This window comes from Euprymna scolopes, chromosome 26 (assembly GCF_053919585.1).
Source record: "Euprymna scolopes isolate OS-2025 chromosome 26, ASM5391958v1, whole genome shotgun sequence".
Taxonomy (NCBI): domain Eukaryota; kingdom Metazoa; phylum Mollusca; class Cephalopoda; order Sepiida; family Sepiolidae; genus Euprymna; species Euprymna scolopes.
Genome location: NC_136507.1, coordinates 4975365 through 4995731, shown reverse-complemented (window position 1 = coordinate 4995731; position 20367 = coordinate 4975365). Strand labels below are relative to the sequence as shown.

Genomic DNA, 20367 nt, shown 5'->3' with positions numbered 1-20367 from the left:
TTCTTTATTTTATGATCCCAACTGAGGTCCAGCTTGCGGGGGGGGGGGCATTTTGATTATCTATTAAGGAAACAGATTTATTCTTTTTATCATCATCACCATCATCATCATCACTGTTACCTTCAACAATGGGAAATCTGGATTCGTGTTAAAAGGACCACCCAAGAGAACTTAGCTTCTTGTCGCAACAAACAAGACAACCCAACGACGTTGTCCAGTCCACAGTCTTTATCACACTATCTTTAAAAAAGATGACAAAGAGGATGAATTAGAGACCAGTGAGCCTCACCTCTATCATCTCAAAAATATTTTACTCAAACGAGCAATTAAGGTTCATCTTGCATCTACTCCTACCATCTACTCCTACCATCTACTCCTACCATCTACTCCTACCATCTATCAAAACATGGTTTCATTCCAAAACGTTCATCTCTCACAAATTTACTTGTGATGAAGAAGAGGTTTAGAATAGATGATGGAGATGCTGCTGACATTACCTTTTTGAATTTTGCCAAAGCCTTAGACTTTCAATCATCGTTTACTTTTACATAAACTCATCGCATCTACACAGATGGATGCTTGTAAGGGTGTTCCTCAAGGATCTCTGCTGGGTTCTATTATCTTATTATTTTTGTATCCTCGTGTGTTAATTTCTATCAGCTTTTTTTTTTTTTTTTTTTTTTACACAGTGATCACCACTTATCAAGGCCCGGAAGCCACTCAGGGATAAGGGTTATAGCAAGTACATTACGTTAGTGTGGAGATTTGATGAAGTGTTTACTTAAGGGGGCGGTTCATTAAGAATTTGTTAACATTGGACTTGAACACATCCAAGTTGTAGTCCGGTGGGAAGCAGGCAGACGGAACAGAGTTCCACAGGTGTGCAGTTCTAAGAAAGAAGCTTTGTTCATGGAATCCGCGTTTTGATTTAGGCACAAATAAAGAGTGGGGGAAACTTTTGACAGTGGATTCAGCAAGACGGGTGTTTTTCGTGAAAGATTGGCGAGGGGGGACCAGAGATTGGAGTTCAGACGAGCACCTGCCATGGAAATAACGATAAAACAAGGATAGGCTCGCAACGTCTCTTCTGTGGGAGAGAGGTTGCAGGGTAGAGAAAAGGGCATCCCCCACTAAGCCACGAAGTCTATTTTGTACTCTGTCAAGGCAGGATAGGCTGTTTTTAGCAGCTCCTGCCCAGATATGACAACAGTATTCCATCCTTGGACGTACTTGGCTTTTATATAGATAGAGAATTGCATCAGTAGTGAGATATCTTCTGGAGCGGTAGAAGGATCCCTTCATCTTTCCAGCGACCTTGGCAACAGACTTTATGTACGTGTTCCATTTCAGATCAGGAGTAAAGGTCAAACCCAGAAGCTTGTCAAAACACAGGGCCTCACCCAGACGAGAGCCATCCATCACAATTGATGCCAGCTGGGGATCAGAGCGTTGATGATGTAAGGATAGGAGTTTGGTTTTGGATGCATTAAAGGTAACCAGCCACGTCTTCCCCCACTGAACCACGCGCTCGAGATCAGAGGAGAGAGAATCAGAGAACTTTGTCATTTACAGCCTTTGATGTTTTGCCGTAGATGGTCGTGTCATCAGCACAGATGTCAACGAATGATTTAAGTATGTGTTTAGGGAGGTCATTGATGTAGATCAGGAAGAGAGTTGGGCCCAGGATTGACCCCAGCATTTATATTGCAGGCCTCCGATTTTTGTCCATCTACCACTACTCTTATGAGCCTATCGGAGAGAAATGATTTAATGATTGAGAAAACATTTCCAGTTATACCGTAGCTGGAAATCTTGTGAAGTAGACCCTTATGCGATACCTTGTCGAAGGCCTTTGATATGTCAAGAGCAATTGCCCTAGAAAGGAAGCCTTTGTCAAGAGATTCACTAATCCTGTGGGATATAACCGTCAGCACATCTGCAGTAGATCTTGCAGAGCGGAAACCATATTGTGTATCACTAAGAAGCTTATTCCTGCTGAGGTGGTTGACTATTTCTCTATTTAATATGGATTCCTGCAACTTACTCATAACACACAGGAGACATAGGTCTGTACTGAGAGGGAGATGACTTATCACCTAAATTCTTAAATACAGGGCAAATCGATGAGGTCTTCCAGGGAGTCGGAAAGCACTTCTCCTTAAGGCAGCGCTTAAATAGTTTTGTAAGTATGGGAGCAAGTTCTGGTTGAAGCTTTTTTAACACTATAATTGGGATGCCATCAGGGCCAGTTGCTTTACTGGAATCTAGGTTCTTGATTAGCTTGGCGACCTCATGCACGGATATTTGTATGTTACCTAGCTTGTTCTGTGTTATAGGAGGAAATATGGGGAGTTGATGGCCTTTGTCGCATAGGGTAGAATTAGCTGCAAAGTTCTTTGCAAATAGTTTGGCCTTGTCTGACGCTGACGAGATGACCTCTGGTCCATTGATAATGGTTGGGATAGAACGCACACTTCTGTTCAGGATCCTATTTGTTATTTACCAAAACTGGTGGGATCCAAGCCACTGATCAGCTACCTTGGATTTAACAGGCTGGGCATATAGCTCTCTTGCATTTTTTATTACTCTTTTACAGTGGTTGCTGGCAGTCCTGAAAGCAGCTTTAGTCTCAGTGCATCTATTACGTTGGTAGCTATGGAAAAAGTGATTTCTGTGCGAGATAGCAGCAGCACATTCTGGGGAGAACCATGGCTGGCTGTTAGGTTTTTGTTGGAATTTTTTAGATGGTATGAATTGGTCTATGCCTACAATTAACCATTCGGTCAGATCTGATACTATAGAGGACACTTCCTTTTTAAACATGGAGTGCAGAGGTAATCAGATATGAATGTATGGAAGCTATCCCAGTCAGCCATAGAGTATCGGTATACAGTACGGTGGAGGGGTACGTCTGGAGTCTTCTTACATTTCGTTTTTATCTTAACTGATACGACGGAGTGGTCGGAGAACCCTAGAGGAGAATGAACGGAACATGAACATAGCTCAGGGGAAGTTGAGAGAAAAAGGTCTAAGAGGCTTGCATATTGACCGGGTGTATTGGGCACACGAGTGGGTTCGCGAACAATCTGAGTGAGGTCATAAGCAATGGCAAAATCATGACAAAACCTCCCCTCATCATCTGTCTTATTTGAATGGGTCAGCCATTCCACGTTATGGACGTTGAAGTCACCACAGATGTGGATGTTAGCCGAGGGATGTGAAGACAGTATGTGGTCTATTTTCTCAGATATGCTCTTAAAGTTCTTCTTGTTTTATTTTTATTACATCATAAATGTCCATTTTGTCAAAATTGAATAAAAAAATTTTTTTTTTTTTTTTTAATGTAGAGGGGATGTCTTCTTTATTACAGAACAGAGGTTAATAGTCTTTCTCTACTTGACTGAGCTTCAATCTATGGTTCCACCCTGTAAATCATTCATAGCAAAAACTCATCTAATTACAACCACAGTCAATAATTTTTTTTTTCCTCTCTGTGCATGAAATTAAACAGAAACTTCATGAGCAAAGTTTCTTTCCATCTATGGAACATGATACCAGGGGGCTTATTTTTTAAAATTTCTTTATCAAATGTGCAAATAAAAACTAATTGTATTATTTTTATAATTTTGTTTTTATTTGTATAATTTTCAATAATTTTCAATAATTTTCAATTTTCTTCTATTTTATTTCAGTAAGTTGTTTCACAATATAAATACTGACGAACAATTTAAACGAAGGAACTGATTTGCCTTGTCACCACTTCCGGTAGCCCTATGCTGGAAATTAAGTATGTTAGCTGTTTGTCAGTTAGCCTTGAAGTCCATACTGAACGCAGCTCATCCAATGCAGTCCATGCTTTTGAGATGCGGATTTCGATATCTCTCTCTGTGGAAACAATGTTGCTGCCCAGATACGTAAACTCAGCGACTTCTTTCAGCGTTGTTCCAACCTGAGCCCTAATCTCTCCTTGACCATTGACAGTCATAACCTTTGTCTTATCTGCATTCCTGTGATCAAGGTCATCTGCAGATTTTTCTAGCTTGCGTAACAGTGTTTGTGCATCAGCAGTGTTATTCGCGAATAAAGCAAGATCGTCTGCATCCGTTATGAGTTATGTGTACTGAGTCATGACGTCTGTTTTGGATTCATTTAGAGTGAAGCCTAGCGTGTTGTGTATATCAACAGAGGTGCAAAGTACAAAGTCAAGACAGACAATGAAAAGAAAAGGGGGCCAGAGTATCTCCTTGTAGAACCCCGATGCGGATGTCGAAAAATTCAGTGTACTCATCTGGCGACCTGACCATTGCTGGAGTGTGCTCATATAGCATCATGATAGCATTAATGACTTCATTTGGTATGCCATATGCTTTTTATATGCTGGTCTTTTTTCCTCTATGTATGGAGTCAAACGCTTTAGAGAAAACTACAAAGAGCATGACTGCCTCAATGTTTTTGGCTTTAACTCCTTCGATTAATCTCCTAACAGTAAGTATTTGACTCGTAGTAGAACGATTCTTTCTAAATCCATTCTGGTTCTTCCTGAGCACTTCTTCGATCTTTGGTTGGATACGGTTGAGAAGCATGGCATTGTAGATTTTTGCTGCAATTGGAGTGAGTGTTATTCCTCTGTAGTTGCTTTGTATGCTTAGGTTACCCTTCTTGGGGAAGGGAAGTATGCATCCTTCCCTCCATATATTAATAATTTTTTTATTATATACAGAATTGCATGAATTAAGAAGGATGTCATTGAAGCCACATGTCTTCCATACTTCAGGAGGTATGTTATCTAAACCTGCAGCTTTACGATTCTTGGTATTCAGTTACAGTTAAAAGTTCTTTCATTGTAAAATCACCCTTCTCAATATCAAGTTCCTGTACAACAATCGGCTGAATTGGTTGGTCTGTCACTTCTGGTTTATTTTCAAGTAGCTTTTCAAAATGTGCTTTCCATTTTGAACATGCATTTGCCAGGGGGTTTGCCTTTAACTTAACTTTGGCAGGTCGTTTGCGCCCAGATATCTCATCTATTACTTGCTAGTTTGTTATCCACAGCATTCTGGATTCGATCTATTTGTTTTTGAACATACTTCTGTTGTTCTGATAGGTACAACATACTAAGCTTTCTTAGTTTTGTATTCTGTCGAGTAAGTATTTATGTTGCTTCTTGTTTATGTTTTTTAACTCTTCTCGTTTTGATATTATTTTGTCATTTTCCCACGGTACTTTTCCCTTTACCTTGGGCTTCAGTGGTATACACTTCTTTGCTGCTCCTTGGTGCAATCAAACAAAGTTTTCATAGGTGGTATTAGCAGTTGGTTCCTGCTCTTGAGCTTGGAGAGTGTCAAATCTGTTTCACAATTCGAATATGAATCTGTTTGATCTGATTGTCGTGTGACACTGTTGACCAGTTGTAGGGTTGTCTAGATGATTTTTTTTAATTTTGTTCGCCTATAGACTTATCTTCAACTTAGAGGTTACAATCCTATGATCAGTAGACATACCATAGAAACTGCTGAAAGCTTCCCAGTTATGACAGCTATTGATCCACTTATTCATAAAAAGATAGTCCAGTTGTGTCTTATTTCCATTTGGGGATTGATGGGTTCAGAGCTTACCAGGTGTTTTCTGAAAAGGATATTCATGCATTGTAGGTTGTTTTTAAGGAGAAAAGTTAATAGATACTCTCCATTATAGAAAGTAAGAAATATATTGTTTGGTTGCATTATTCATCATCTTTGATAACAGTTTTTATATAATAAATGTCCATATTGTCATGTTATATGCAAGTGAATGTTGGACTCTCACTAATTTGTTTCTTCTAAGAATATAGAGGAATAACATGCTAGGGTTCAGTGGATTTGTAGCATGCATTTTTTACTTCTTCCCTACTTAAATTTCCCAGAGTGGAATCAACTGTGTTGCAGCTGCTTACTGTGGTATGGACATGTTCAACAAAGCTCTGGTTAGGTGAATAGATGTACACATAACTCAGTGGAAGGTAAGCAAAGAAAATGTAAAAACTTGGAATCACTCAAAGATGATCTCCAATCAATGGCACATTATAACCAGTTTAAATTGTAAAGTTTCAGAGAGAAAATTAGTTTGTACTGCCACATTGAATGTGCAAAAGACATTAAATGAAAAAGAAAATTTTATATACTAGCATGGGTGCCTGCCGTTACCCGGGTGTTTTGAGGTGTATGCTGAGCAAAAAAAAAAGGTCAATTTTTTAACTTTGACCCCTATTATGACCCCTTAAAATTTATTGTTTAGGGCTCAAATAAAGTTATTAAGTTAGATGCATGTCCAAGGAATCTATATCTAAAATTTCATGTGTTTAGACCGAAAATTGTAGGAGGAGTTTGGTAGAGTTCTCAAAGGTCAAATCGTTGAACTTTGACTCCTTAATCGCCAAATTTCTGTCCGAAAACCAATCACATCGATTTTCCCAAATCTCAGTACCCTCTATATCAAATTTCGAATCTGTGGGCTTAAAATTGACAGAGTTATTGCGTAGGGAAATATACACAGACACACACACAGACACTTTCACTTATATATATATATATATATATATAGATGTGAGAAAAGAGCTTCAAATTTATTTGGCCATGTTTTGAAGATCTTGCGGCTTATCCATGTACATCAATGACACGATTGGAGAACAACTAACCCAAAACAAACAATCAACTGATTTTGTTTTTGTCACTTTTAGAAAAATATAATTTTATTTTCAATAACAAATATTAAAATTACAAATTTATTAGCAATTCAGTTCTCAAGAATTTAAAAATCTTCTGTTTTCATTATTTTCCCATATTAAAAATATTTTTACTGTCATTTTCCATATTAAAAATATTTTTACTGTCACTTTCCATATTAAAAATATTTCATTAATGAATGAAAAATATGAAAAAGAATAAATTAAAATGCGAGATAATATATATTTCAACAATTTTTTTCCGATTCTTTTTTCATTGCAATTGTTAAATTGAAAATACTTAGTGTTTAGTTGTATTTTAGTCATATTATTTGCTGATAATTTGGAAAAATTAAAAAAAATGTTTTCACTTTTTTAATAAAAACCTGAGCGATCGAAAGAAAAATATTGCTGAAATATGATGTGATTGAAAAACTATTTTATGTTTAGAAAAAGATAAATGTTAAATTTTAATGTTTATTTCTGTTTAATTTTCACATATTTTCTTTGGCTTTGGTTAAATGTTCCCGGGAAATAATCAACCTCTGGATTTGTGCAGTTCCTTCATAAATCTGAAAGTATAAAAAAAATAAATGTAAAACAAAAATATTTTAAATAAAAAACGTACCAATATTGGTAAAAAAATATTTTAGATTCCATTTCTTTAAAATTGAAAAGTCGCCCCCCCCCCCAAGAACATGATTTCTTATTTAGAATTTGACTTAATTAAAAAACAAACATACAAAAAAAATGCAGACATCTTTATATACATAGCTATACGAAAACATGTTATGTTCCAAAAATTATGTAAATTTATCAAGTAATTTTTTTAAAAGAATCAAATTTTATTACAAAGCAAGCTGCTAGTTTTTAATCCATTTTTTCAATTCGACCGATTGAGGTCAAAATCAGCCTTGTACAACTTACTCTAAAAAAACAAAAAAAAAAAAAAAAACTACTTTATCAATTCACATCATTTTTGGAATAAAACATCTTTGTTTTCTGACGCGTATGTACATAAAGATTTTTCTATATATTTTTTTTTTTTTAATTAAGTCGAATTCTAAATACGTACCAGAATATTAAATCATGTTTTTTGTGCTATCAAATTTTCATGAATCTTAATTTTAAGCCAAATACGGGAAGATATTAAAATTTCAACACATGAAATACAAAATAATTTAAAATAATTATTTGCTATCAAAGTGTTCCAAGATTCTTGGAGTTTATGTTTATTGGAGTATCTAGCACAATATTTGACCTTTATTTTTTCAGGGGAGTATAATTGTAAGCAATTAGCAAAATATCTTACAAAAAGAAATTTTTTTAAAAGATCTTTTCATTTTATTTCTATGATAAAAATAAAATTAATCCATAAATTTTTTTCTCACCTGATAAATTTTTGCATCTCTCATCAATTTTTCAACTGGATAATCACTATTAAATCCATTGCCTCCAAATATCTAGAACAAAAAGTCAATATTTTTTTTTTTACATTTTGAGCTAAATCTATTTTGAATTATTAGCTTTCAAATGTGAAAATATTACAAATATTAAATGATTAAAAATTCAACAAAATGTTTGTTAATAAATTTTCTAGTGAACATGTATGGTATGGTTTTCAAATTTTTTTTATAGACATATTTGGAAGAAAGAAAAATTAATGAAAAATAACTTCAATTATAAATGTTAAGAAACGACTTCTCTTTCAATCTACAAACCATGAAATAATGGATCCCTAATCTAAATAGTTTTTTTTTTTTATTTCAGTAATCAAAATCAGTTTTTTTTGGTTTTTATTTCTCTATATAAATAGAAATAATTTTCTTTAATATTTTACATTTGTACTTAATCTATAAATATATTTAATCCAAGAATTTAATTAAATAAAATCTGGAATAATTATAGGTTTCTGCATAATATTCTTTATCATCCAAAAAGAAAAAGAAATCATATTAATATGAACTGTGGCATATTTTTAATTTTTTTATAGTTTGTTTGTAACATTTGTTTAATTAAAACATAAAATTCTCTTCCTATTTTCCAATTAGAATTTCCAAAGAACTATAATCAGAAAATAAGTACAAAGTAAATTATTGAAATAAAATAATGTTTTCCTTTAAAAACAAGAATTCACTATTAAAATTACTATTTTCTATAAATTTAAATCACCAACTATTTAATTATATTAAAACAATTATTGGATTAAAAAATTACTTTTACAACTTAGGGAGAGAAAAAAATATTAAATATTCTTCTTGAATTGATAATAAATATACTAATTGATAATAAATATACTAATTGATGATAAATATACCAATATTCACCGGGAAACTTATTTTGTGTTCACATGAACATGTGAATTGGAAACATTTCACACAATTTATATGCATTATTTCAGTACGGTAAAAGAAAAAAAAAAAAGAAAAAAATATGCATTTCCTACATTAGATTCATTAATTAATGAAATCGTAATTGTTTTGTTTTATGAAGTGAGGCTGGTAGGTAAATTAAGAATTTACCACCACCCCCACTTCATAAACCGAACAGTACTTTCATACATATTATAAATAGTTAAAAACGAAATGGTTGATGATGTGCCTGCACTAAAGTTGGTTTTTTTTTTTTTTTTTTACACAGGCATCATCACATTATCAAGGCCAAGAGGCCACTCGAGGATAAGGGTTAAAGCGTGTACAGTAGAAATTGAACAATAAAGTAATCATTAGTAATGGAAATTCGGTAAATTTGTTAACTTATATGGAACGGCTCATCAAGAACTTGTTTACGTTAGACTTGAAGACAACCATATTGTAGTCAGCCGGAAAGCAGGAAGACAATTCCACAGGCGTGCAGTTCTAAGAAAGAAGCTTTGTTCATGGAATCTACGTTTAGGTTTAGGCACAGATAAAGAGTGGGGGGAATTATTGATAGTGTTTTCAGCTAGACGAGTGTTTCTTGTGAAAGTTTGGCAAGGGGAGGGACCATAGATTGAAGCTCAGTCAAACACTTTCCATGAAAATAACGATACATCAGAGACAAACTCGCAACATCTCTTCTGTGGGATAGAGGTTGCAAGGAAGAGAAAAGGACATCTCCTACGAGGCTACGAAGTCTATTTTGAACTCTATCAAGGTAGGACAAGTCCTTTCTAGCAGCTACTACCCAGATGTGGCAACAGTATTCCATCCTTGGACGTACTTGGCTCTTATATAGATAGAGAATTGCATCAGCAGTGAGATATCTACTAGATCGATAGAAAGATCCCACCATTTTTCCAGCGGCCTTGGCAACAGATTTGATGTACGTATTCCATTTAAGATCAGGAGTAACGGTCAAGCCCAGAAGCTTGTCAAAACTTGAGGCCTCCTGAAGACGAGAGCCATTCATTTCAATTGATGCCAGATGTGGATCAGAATGTTAATGATGTAAAGAGAGAAGCTTGGTTTTAAATGCATTAAAAGTAACCAGACACTCCTTTCCCCATTGTACCACATGCTCAAGATCAGAGGAGAGAGAATCGGAGAGAACTTGGTCGTTTACTGTCTTAGATGTGCCACCATAAATGGTAGTGTCATCAGCATAAATGTCTACAAATGATGTAAAGATGTGATTTGGAAGATCATTAATGTAGATCAGGAAAAGAGTTAGGCCCAGGATAGAACCCTGAGGAACTCCAGCATTAATACTGTGAGCTTCTGATTTTCGTCCATCAACTACTACTCTTATGAACCTATCAGAAAGAAATGATTTAATAATTGAGAAGACATTTCCAGCTATACCATAGCTAGAGATCTTGTGAGGTAAACCTTTATACCATACCCTATCAAAGGCATTAGATATGTCAAGAGTAATTGCCCTAGAAATGTTGCCTCCGTCGAGAGATTTGCTAATCCTACGAGATATAACTGTAAGCACATCTGCTGTAGATCTAGCAGAATGGAAACCATATTGAGTGTCACTAAGAAGGTTATTTTTGTTGAGATGGTTGATTACTTCTCTATTTAACACAGATTCCAGCAACTTACTCATGACACACAGGAGACTTATTGGTCTGTACTGAGAGGGGGATGAGCGATCACCTGAATTCTTAAATACAGGGCATACTGATGAGATTTTCCAGGGTGATGGGAAGCTATTCACCTTAAGACAACGTTTAAACAGTTTTGTAAGTATGGGTGCTAGTTCTGGTTGAAGTTTTTTGAGTACTATAATTGGAATACCGTCAGGGCTGGTTGCTTTACTGGAGAGTTTTGATTAGCTTAGCAACATCACGTACATATATATGTGTATCACATAGCATGTTTTCTGATAAAGGAGGAAATATTGGGGGTTGGTGGCCTTGGTCGCAAAGGGTAGAATTAGCTGCAAAATTCTTGGCAAAGAGTTTAGCTTTGTCTGATGCTGACGAGATTATCTCAGATCCATTGATGATAGTTGGGATAGAGCACACGCTTCTGTTCAAGATTTTGTTTGCTATTTGCCAAAACTGGTGGGAACCAAACTGCTGCTCAGCTACTTTGGACTTGACGGATTGAGCATACAACTCTCTTGCGTTCTTTATTACTTTCTTACAATGGTTGCTGGCAGTCCTGAAAGCGGCTTTAGTTTCCATACATCTATTACGTTGAAAGCAGTGGAAAAAGTGATTTCTGTGCGCAATGGTAGCAGCACATTCTGGAGAGAACCATAGCTGGCAGTTAGGTTTTTGCTGGAACTTTTTCGAGGGTATGAAACGGTTTATATCTACAATTAACCATTCCGTCAGGTCTGATACAGAGGACACATCCTTTTTAAACATGGAATGCAGAGGTAGATCCGATATAAATGTACGGAAGCTATCCCAGTCAGCCATAGTGTATCGATATACTGTATGATGGAGAGGTACGTCTGGGGACTTATTACATTGCATTTTTATCTTAATTGATACAGTAGACTCGCATACGGGCCGTCATTGTCAGGCACACGGGTGGGTTCGTGAACAATCTGAGTGAGGTCATAAGCAATGGAGAAATCATGACAGAACCTCCCCTCATCATCTGTCTTGTTTGAGTGGGTCAACCATTCCACGTTGTGAACATTGAAGTCTCCACATACGTGAATGTTAGCTGAAGGATAAGCAGATAGGACTTGGTCAATTTTCTCAGATATGCTTTTAAAGATAGTAACTCCGCTGTTGTGGGGGCGATAGAGAGTAAATATAAATGCAGAAGTGTGAGCTAATGCAACCCGGAAGCACATATAGAGTAAATTAGGATCTTCTCTGGAAATGTCCCTACCACATGGAAAGCCATCTTTTATATAGGCACATATTCCATGGCCATGGCGATCTTGGCGGTCAGATTTAGAAGTTTAGTTAGAGTATCCTTTAATTGCGAACTCTTCTATGGAAATAACCTGTCCAATGCCAGTTTTGCTTAAAAATAAAAGGTCTGGTTTAGTCTCCTGCAATTGGGTTTCAATCTCTGGAACGTTAGAATGTAGACCCCTGATGTTGGAGAAGGAGACATGGTAGTAGGGGTCTGTGTTGGAAGTGTATTTTTTCTTGAAACTTGTCATGATGGAATTTTGGAATTTGTGGACTAGGTCGTCAGATTTACTTAGAGCAGGACAGAGAGGGGAAACTAAGAGAGAAAAAGAAACAAAGAATGTTTTTTTTTTGTAGAACATAAGGTAAAGCCTGTATAAAAATGAGAATTCTCCCCTACCATCACAAAAGAAAGATTAAATGTCTATGAAGAATATTGAAAAATGCTTAAGCAATTAGTTCTAAAAGGAGAAATTATAGACCGAGATAATTTTGTTAAAAATTGAGATATGCATTTTTGTGTTTACTACATGTGAACTGGAAGCATTTAATATAATTTGTGCACTATTCCAGTGGCCGAAAGATGTAATTGCTATTTTTATCTCATCAATTAATGTAATTAATGACATGGTCAGTTAAGAATTAAGAAACCCTCTCATGAAATAAATGAAAAAATTGTACAATATGAAATATTATTTAGTTGATGAAAACAAACTGCCAGCCGCCAAGTTTTTCATTAAAAATTTTATTTTCCATAAAAGAGTAAATCTTATGGAATAAGTATTTTAGAATGTTGAAACTATGTTTTTGTTGTCTCTACTCTTTCTTTTGAGAATTCCTCCTAGACTGAGGCAATTATGAATTTGTTTGAATGACCCTTATTGTTATAACGTGACTGTTACTTTTTAAGTGTTGTGACAGTTCAGAGCTCTCGGACCCACACACCATCTGACATAGTTGCAAAAGATCAAACAAAAAAAAAAAAGAAATAATAAATTGAATTTTGCAGTATTTTTAAAAGTGCAAATGATATGCATTTATTCGTGGTTCTTCCCAAACAATGCATTTCATTATTTTGAAAAAGTCTTTTCACACACACATGTGCTTTTTAAAAGTCTCTCTCTCCGCCACCTGATGCCAGCCATAGCTAGCATTTTCTTGCTTTCCACATCCACAGTATACATTTTGCTTCTTTTTTGTTCAAGCACGTACTGTATTTTTCTCACATTTTCTTGTGACACAAGCGCGTACACACTTGCTAATTTGCTGTTGCTGCTGCTAATATTGTTGCAAGCCAGCTATCCTACAGTTACTGATTTTTTCGCATGCTACGTGCTCTGTTACATTGTGAGATTAGGTCGGTCACTAGGTATCACAGAATTACCTCCCTTATATGTAAGACGATGTAACTAAGTTAAATTATCAAAACTTTTGTACTTTTCAAAATAAAAACCATTCAAAATAAAAAACCTAAAATAAACTGGTAATGATATTTTAAAATATTTTTCAGCATATAAAAATAACAAAAATACAAGACTAATATTGTGTTTACATTATTGACATCTTAAAACAACATTCCTATGTAGTAGCCATCTTTAAGCTGCGTATATACTAGAATCGTTCCAAAAGTGAGGCCTCCTATTTTTTTAACTCAAAAACTAAAATGTTGAAGAGCTACAAAGATGGGAGTGGTACCATTAAAACAAGTGATGTTTTGTGCTCCACAATATATTTTTCTACATAATCAACACCATACCCAATGCATTTCTGCCAGTATCTGTTGATGCCTTTGTCATAAAAATCCAGAGTATGCTTTGTCAATCACATTTCTGTTACCACTCTGAAATTGACAAATCCACCTCCTAATTGTGCTGTATTGTCATATGAACTGCATCAGTTTCATAAACAGTCAACAGTTGCCAGTGAATATTAATTGGTTCGATTTTTTCTGCATCAAAAAATTCAATGATACATCTCTGCTTACGACGCATGTCCATGGCAAGGATTGCTTTCTTAAAGTCTCACATCATCAATATCTGCAATAGAGAGATGAAACTTTCAGATCATGAATGCATCATAACAATGAAATTTGCAATCCCCTCTGATCCATTCGGGCGAAATAAAAGAGGCATTACTTTTGAAACATTCCTTCGTGATGTGTTTAATAAATATAGTAAAAATCAACTTATGGTAAGATTTTCACAAATTTTTGGATATTTAATTACTTTTGGATTAATTTATCTTAAAAATTAAGTTTTCGAAAAATATGTGAACAGAAATTTTTTTTGTACATGATCCCCCACATAATTTTATGAAATCTGAGCAAAATATGTTCTAATTGATGGAAGTACAAACGAAGAGTTTATGAAGCACATAATATTTTTTTTATATTCAATCAATCTATTCTTTCGCCGTTTACCATGATTTGTAAAAATTCAAAAATAAAAATAGAAATAAATTCAATATTCTGTTTTGTAAAATATTTTTCTTATTAATATATCCATAATCTCTTTAATAGCAACATTTTTTTTTAAATTCTCAAAAATAATTAATTTTTAAAAGATTAAAATGATTTAAATTCCACTCTTCCGGCCAAAATAAATTATGGGAGCTCATAATTTACAAAATTAATACATTGGCTGTATAAGTTCCCTTGTTAAACTACTTCTGTCAGTAGTCAACATTCATATTTTATGATTTTTATCCATCTGTAGATATTGAAAACATCATATAAAATTTTTATTCTGTATGTAAACCAACACCAGCTGGAAAAAATAGATTTTATTTACTTATTTCTCAAGATACTGATAAATATTTTTTCGCTGTTTGATAAGTTAATCTTTAAATAAACTATTTGACTGTAAACTAAATTCCTAGAAATGTTAACTTCAATTATTGAAATAACAAATAAAGAATTGCTTGTTTTGTAATGTATGCACAAAATGATGATGTCAATAATTCTGTGGTTAGAATTGGAGGTCTCTATCGATCACACAAAGGTACGAATCATTATTGACCCTTCACCCTCACTAAAATGAATAGAAAACATTTTTATAGATTTCATTCTACAAAAAAAAAAAAAAAATTCCAGTGCTTATTTTTTTGTTGCGATATGGCTAATAAAGTTTAGGATAAATTCATATGTGAAACGTATGTTGTCAATGTAAATTCATATGTGAAACGTATGTTGTCAATGTAAATTCATATGTGAAACGTATGTTGTCAATGTAAATTCATATGTGAAACGTATGTTGTCAATGTAAATTCATATGTGAAACGTATGTTGTCAATGTAAATTCATATGTGAAACGTATGTTGTCAATGTAAATTCATATGTGAAACGTATGTTGTCAATGTAAATTCATATGTGAAACGTATGTTGTCAATGTAAATTCATATGTGAAACGTATGTTGTCAATGTAAATTCATATGTGAAACGTATGTTGTCAATGTAAATTCATATGTGAAACGTATGTTGTCAATGTAAATTCATATGTGAAACGTATGTTGTCAATGTAAATTCATATGTGAAACGTATGTTGTCAATGTAAATTCATATGTGAAACGTATGTTGTCAATGTAAATTCATATGTGAAACGTATGTTGTCAATGTAAATTCATATGTGAAACGTATGTTGTCAATGTAAATTCATATGTGAAACGTATGTTGTCAATGTAAATGATTTAGAGAGCAAATCAAATGGTGAAAATATTAAGACACGTTCATAAAAAAAAATAATTAAATTGTGGAATGGAATGTAAGCAAACAGCAGATGTTGAGGTTAGTAGTCTGTCTCCAGACACAACCTAACATAAGCCAGCAGAATAATATTCAAGTGAAATAGAAATATCAACTGTTAATGTATATGATCATCAATCCAGAGTTCAAATGAGTGAAAGATGTAGTGTATGGCATTACAAAATGATGTCTTCAGCTAAAGAGTTAAGTATTCACTAGAAGTGAAGGTCAATAAATGGACAGTTTAGTATTTTATGTTTTGAAGAAGCTCTTAAAACTATGTAGTGTTCGCATTAAGCAGTTTGAAAATTTGTTTCATAGTATTGTATGTGTGATAACGTTTTTTGATGCTTTTATCAAAGTGAATGTATGGATGGATGCCATGTTTAATTTTACAAAACTGATTTGAAAAATGTTCATAAAATGCAGTCTGTCAAACAAATAGAATGAATCTCAGCAGTCAATCAAATTAATGGAAGAAAAAAATTCATAATCAGAAGAAAGGTGATCATTTACATACTAAATAAGAGTTAGAGGAATGTTAAGAACACAAAATGATAAAATGAACTAATGACGGACATGTGTAATAAATGAACACTAAATATTTTTAACAGTGTACACTGGGAGAGTGAAAGGACATAATGACCAAGTAAATTATCCTCCTATCACTTGTAAGTAGGACTTGCTTTGACAGCTCAAAAATGTAAGAATGTATGAATTTGAATTACACTGATTGAAAATTTGCAGAAAACATCCAGCAGGTAGTGATAGCTAACATCACTATTTTGGATTTGTGTGTGGCACCTGTGCTTATATTCTTATAAATTCTTTTTGTAGAGTTTCTTATAGTTAATCTATAAATTATATTTTTGCTACAAGGATAAAACTATAAAATAGAAAATGAAAAGTTAGATTTATTTTGGATTTATTCGCATCTGGATTAGTTTTCTCTCTTTGTATTTATTTGCTTTCCATAGAAGTTTATTTTTTCGATGAAATTCAAACTGTTTCAAATTAGCTTTCCACAATCTACTTCAAAATCATTAGGATGAAAACTAAATTCTTACAAAGTTTCAAATCAATCTGAATTCATTCTAAACATTTGATAAGGACTAACAAATGAAGTCCTTATGTAGAAGGGTCACCTACAAATTCCAGAATTTATGAAGATTTCCAAGTCATGACTTATGTAACTAAACATGTAGCGAACTGAATAGACAAAGGGGGGGTGGGCTGATGTTATTTATTTGAGAATAGGCACAAATCAGAAATCTGCAAAAAATAAACTGTCAAAAGATCAGATTTTCAAAATATTTGTCTCCAAAATTTGTTTACATGTCTTGGCAAATTCTGTAAAACTTGATATCTGTTAAATTCTTTGATGACTATTCTGCATGTGTACAAAAGTTTTAATCAATTTTTTTTTTTTTATAAACTTTTGCCTTATTCTATGTGTGCTTACGAATTGAGCAGTTATTTTATAATATTCACTTAAGTTTCAGTAGTTTAGAGAAATTTTAAATTCTAAGAAAAGATGAGGATGAGGAAAGAAAATCTACTTACCTGGACAGCATCAGCTGCACATTTATTTGCAACATCACCTGCCAAACATTTGGCAATTGATGCAAAATAGGTGTTCCTTTTACCTGCATCAATCTCCCAAGCAGCCTTGTACATTGCAAGACGGGCAGACTCAATACCGATTGCCATGTCAGCCAACATAAATGCGACAGCTTGATGCTATGATAAAAAAAAGGGATGTTATATAGATACTTGGTTAAGAATAAGAAACATCTCAACAAGCAAGATTAATTGCTTGTCTCTGGAATTTCACAAACATATAGGCAATTTTTTAGGCATTTTGATTCCTTTTTTTTATTGGAGTTAGGTGGTAATCAAATGAAGACTCGATTCATAATTGAAATTTCTCAACCAATAACTATCATTTTAGCTCTCTTTTTAAAAACATTAAATAAAACAAAATCTATTTTGATTTTAGCACAGTTTTACAGTTTAGCCATGTAAATGTGATTTATTCTATAGTAATATTTGGAAACCTTTGAGGAAGCACGACCTCCCCCCCCATTCCTGAATCAAATGTAAAGCAAATCGATGAGAAATTAATTCAACAAACTTTCTACAACAATATCTATTTTCACAGTTTACACGAAAAAAATCAAAATGTTTTTGATTGCTTTTTCAAATATTGAGGAGGGGGGGGGTCCTACATTTATTAAAAGGTTCGAACTACTGTGGGTCTCAGTATTTAGAATTTGTTCTAGTTCAGATAGTTTATAAAATATGAAACTAGTATAAAAGTAACTAGTTATGCACTATCTAACCACCACAATATCATTTAAATGGCAATAGGTTAGACCAAACTGCCTGCCCAGATTTTGGACTTCATAAATTATTATCCTTTATTTTCTATCATGAACGGAAAACCACATTAGATGATCGAATCATCACCTATTTCCATGTCCTAGATAATCATAAAAAACCTTGACAGCTCCAAAACGTGTAGACCAGATTTTATCCCTGTTACAGTGATAAAGAAATGCTCTGCTGAGCTTGCTCATCCTTTCTAAGCTGAGGCTGAAGTGTTTGTCCAATGGTTTACTTTAAACTTCATAAATCATTATCTATATCACATGTAAAATACTGAATATCTTTTGTGTAACTAAAAAGAATCGTGCTAGTCTTTTCTTGCACTGAGTGTTGGTACACACTGGATATACTAATGTAGACATTGTGTCTTTGAGGAAGGAATGACCAAAATTTTAATGAAGAAAAAACAAAACTTACTGTACAAATTGGTTTACCCATGGTTTTCCTTTCAAAGGAATATTTTGTTGCTTCATCCAAGGCCCTTTGTGCCAATCCACAAGCTCCTGCTGCAACCTATTACAAGAAAAAGAAAAATCATTTTCTTTCTCATAACCAAGTTTGTGTATCTATAAACAGCAGAGACAGTGTTTTACTTTATTTTATTTTGAAACCGTAAAAATTAAAAAAAAAAAAAAAAAAAATGATAATACAAGATCTTCCAGGGGAGGACAGGAATACATAGGCATTCTGATTAACTACTCATCAATGCTTGCTCGTGTTAGGGTCATATAAACTGAAATAAAAATGATAGAAAATCCCAATTCCCAGAAAATAACAGCTCAACAACAAAACACAACATGGAAACAAAATGTTTTCAGGATTGAACAATAGGAGAGAGGGAGGCGAATTATAAAAACTGATCCTGCACCTACAATGTGTCAGTGTCATTACTGCACTCTTTAAAGTAGGAATAAGCTTATTAGATATCAAAAAAATCCATCATGCCCTCCAATACCAATGATTGGATACTCAGAAATGAGCTTTTGTTGGTAATATGAGGAGCATTCAATGAGTAATGCCCCTGGCCAACTTCTCATAGTAGTAGTCATGAAACTTAACAGTCTTTTTCTACATAGGAACCACCCGGAGTCACACATTTCTATCATTTAATGCAGCTCTGGAGACTGTCTTTGTAGAACATCACAGGTTGATCCTCCAATCACAATGTGACTTTGGAAACCAAGACTGCATCATTTGGGAAACATTTCATGACTGGAAGAGGTAAAAGTCAAAGTTCAAGGTCAGAAGAGTAGAAGGAACAGGGGAGGATTCATTGCCACACACACACACTTGATCTGACAATGTGCACGTTGTGAACTAGAGCATTGTTTTGCAGGAGGAGGATACATGAGTTGATTTTGCTCAGTCTTCTGATTTTGATAGCTTCTTTTAATTTCCTCCAAACTGAAGCATAATAGGCTTCTATAATTGTGTTACCCTCTGCCAAGAAATTTGTCATCACTACTCCATTTTGGTCCCAGAAAACTGAACATGACTTTGCCTACTGAGGGCTGCACCCTTGCTTTTTTAGGATGTGGTGAGTCCACTGCATTGACTGAATCATAGTGATACACCCAGTTTTCATCCTGTAAAATCAGTCTTCTGAAAAACTTTGACTCATCTTGGCACATCTCCAAATTCATCCTTGAGCAATAGACACATTTTCACTTCTAAATGCTGTCAGGAACCTGGAAATCTATCTCGCAGATGCCTTATGCAGAAGCAAATGATCATGAATGATAGTTTTCACAAATTCTGTACTAATCTTGACCTCTTGGGCTATTCAGCAAATATTCATGCGTCGATCTTCTAAAATGGCTGCTTCAACTGGACTGACAGATGCCTCATCTGTGGCAAAAGATCTGGGAGTTGTTTCTACAGATTTCCGACCATGTTTGAATTTATGATGCCAGCATTTTACAAGGTCATATGATGAGGCATCATTACCATACATTTCTTTCATTTCATCCAGAGTCTCCTGTGATGTGCGTCCTTGAAAATACAAAAACCGGATCACTGCACAACACTCAATAGCCTCAATTTCACACCTGACTCAGTTAAAACACTTGTAAATTAGAAAGTACTTCAGAGCTGCAATTTGCCACATAATCCATAGAGATATAAATCATTGCACATACAAAATTTTTGCTATATCAAACAACTGGGAGATGGTTTGGTTTGGTTTTGGTTTTGTTTTGGTTTAACGGCATATCAACCCTTTTCAGGTTATTC

General features: G+C 34.2%; 1 protein-coding gene across 2 annotated transcripts in view; it reads right to left on the bottom strand.

Moving 5' to 3' along the window:
* Nucleotides 1–6691: 6691 nt before the first annotated feature.
* The window catches only part of LOC145247899 (medium-chain specific acyl-CoA dehydrogenase, mitochondrial-like), a 79142-nt gene continuing 65466 nt past the window's right edge, over nucleotides 6692–20367 (bottom strand). For both annotated transcript variants that reach the window (XM_080109522.1, XM_080109523.1), the window contains exons 10-13: nucleotides 18553–18648; nucleotides 17311–17487; nucleotides 8092–8163; nucleotides 6692–7272 (exon numbers count right to left, since the gene is read on the bottom strand). In XM_080109522.1, coding sequence (XP_079965648.1) covers nucleotides 7195–7272; nucleotides 8092–8163; nucleotides 17311–17487; nucleotides 18553–18648 — 423 coding nt within the window. In that variant the 3' untranslated portion in view covers nucleotides 6692–7194. The remainder of the gene's footprint in view (nucleotides 7273–8091; nucleotides 8164–17310; nucleotides 17488–18552; nucleotides 18649–20367) is intronic.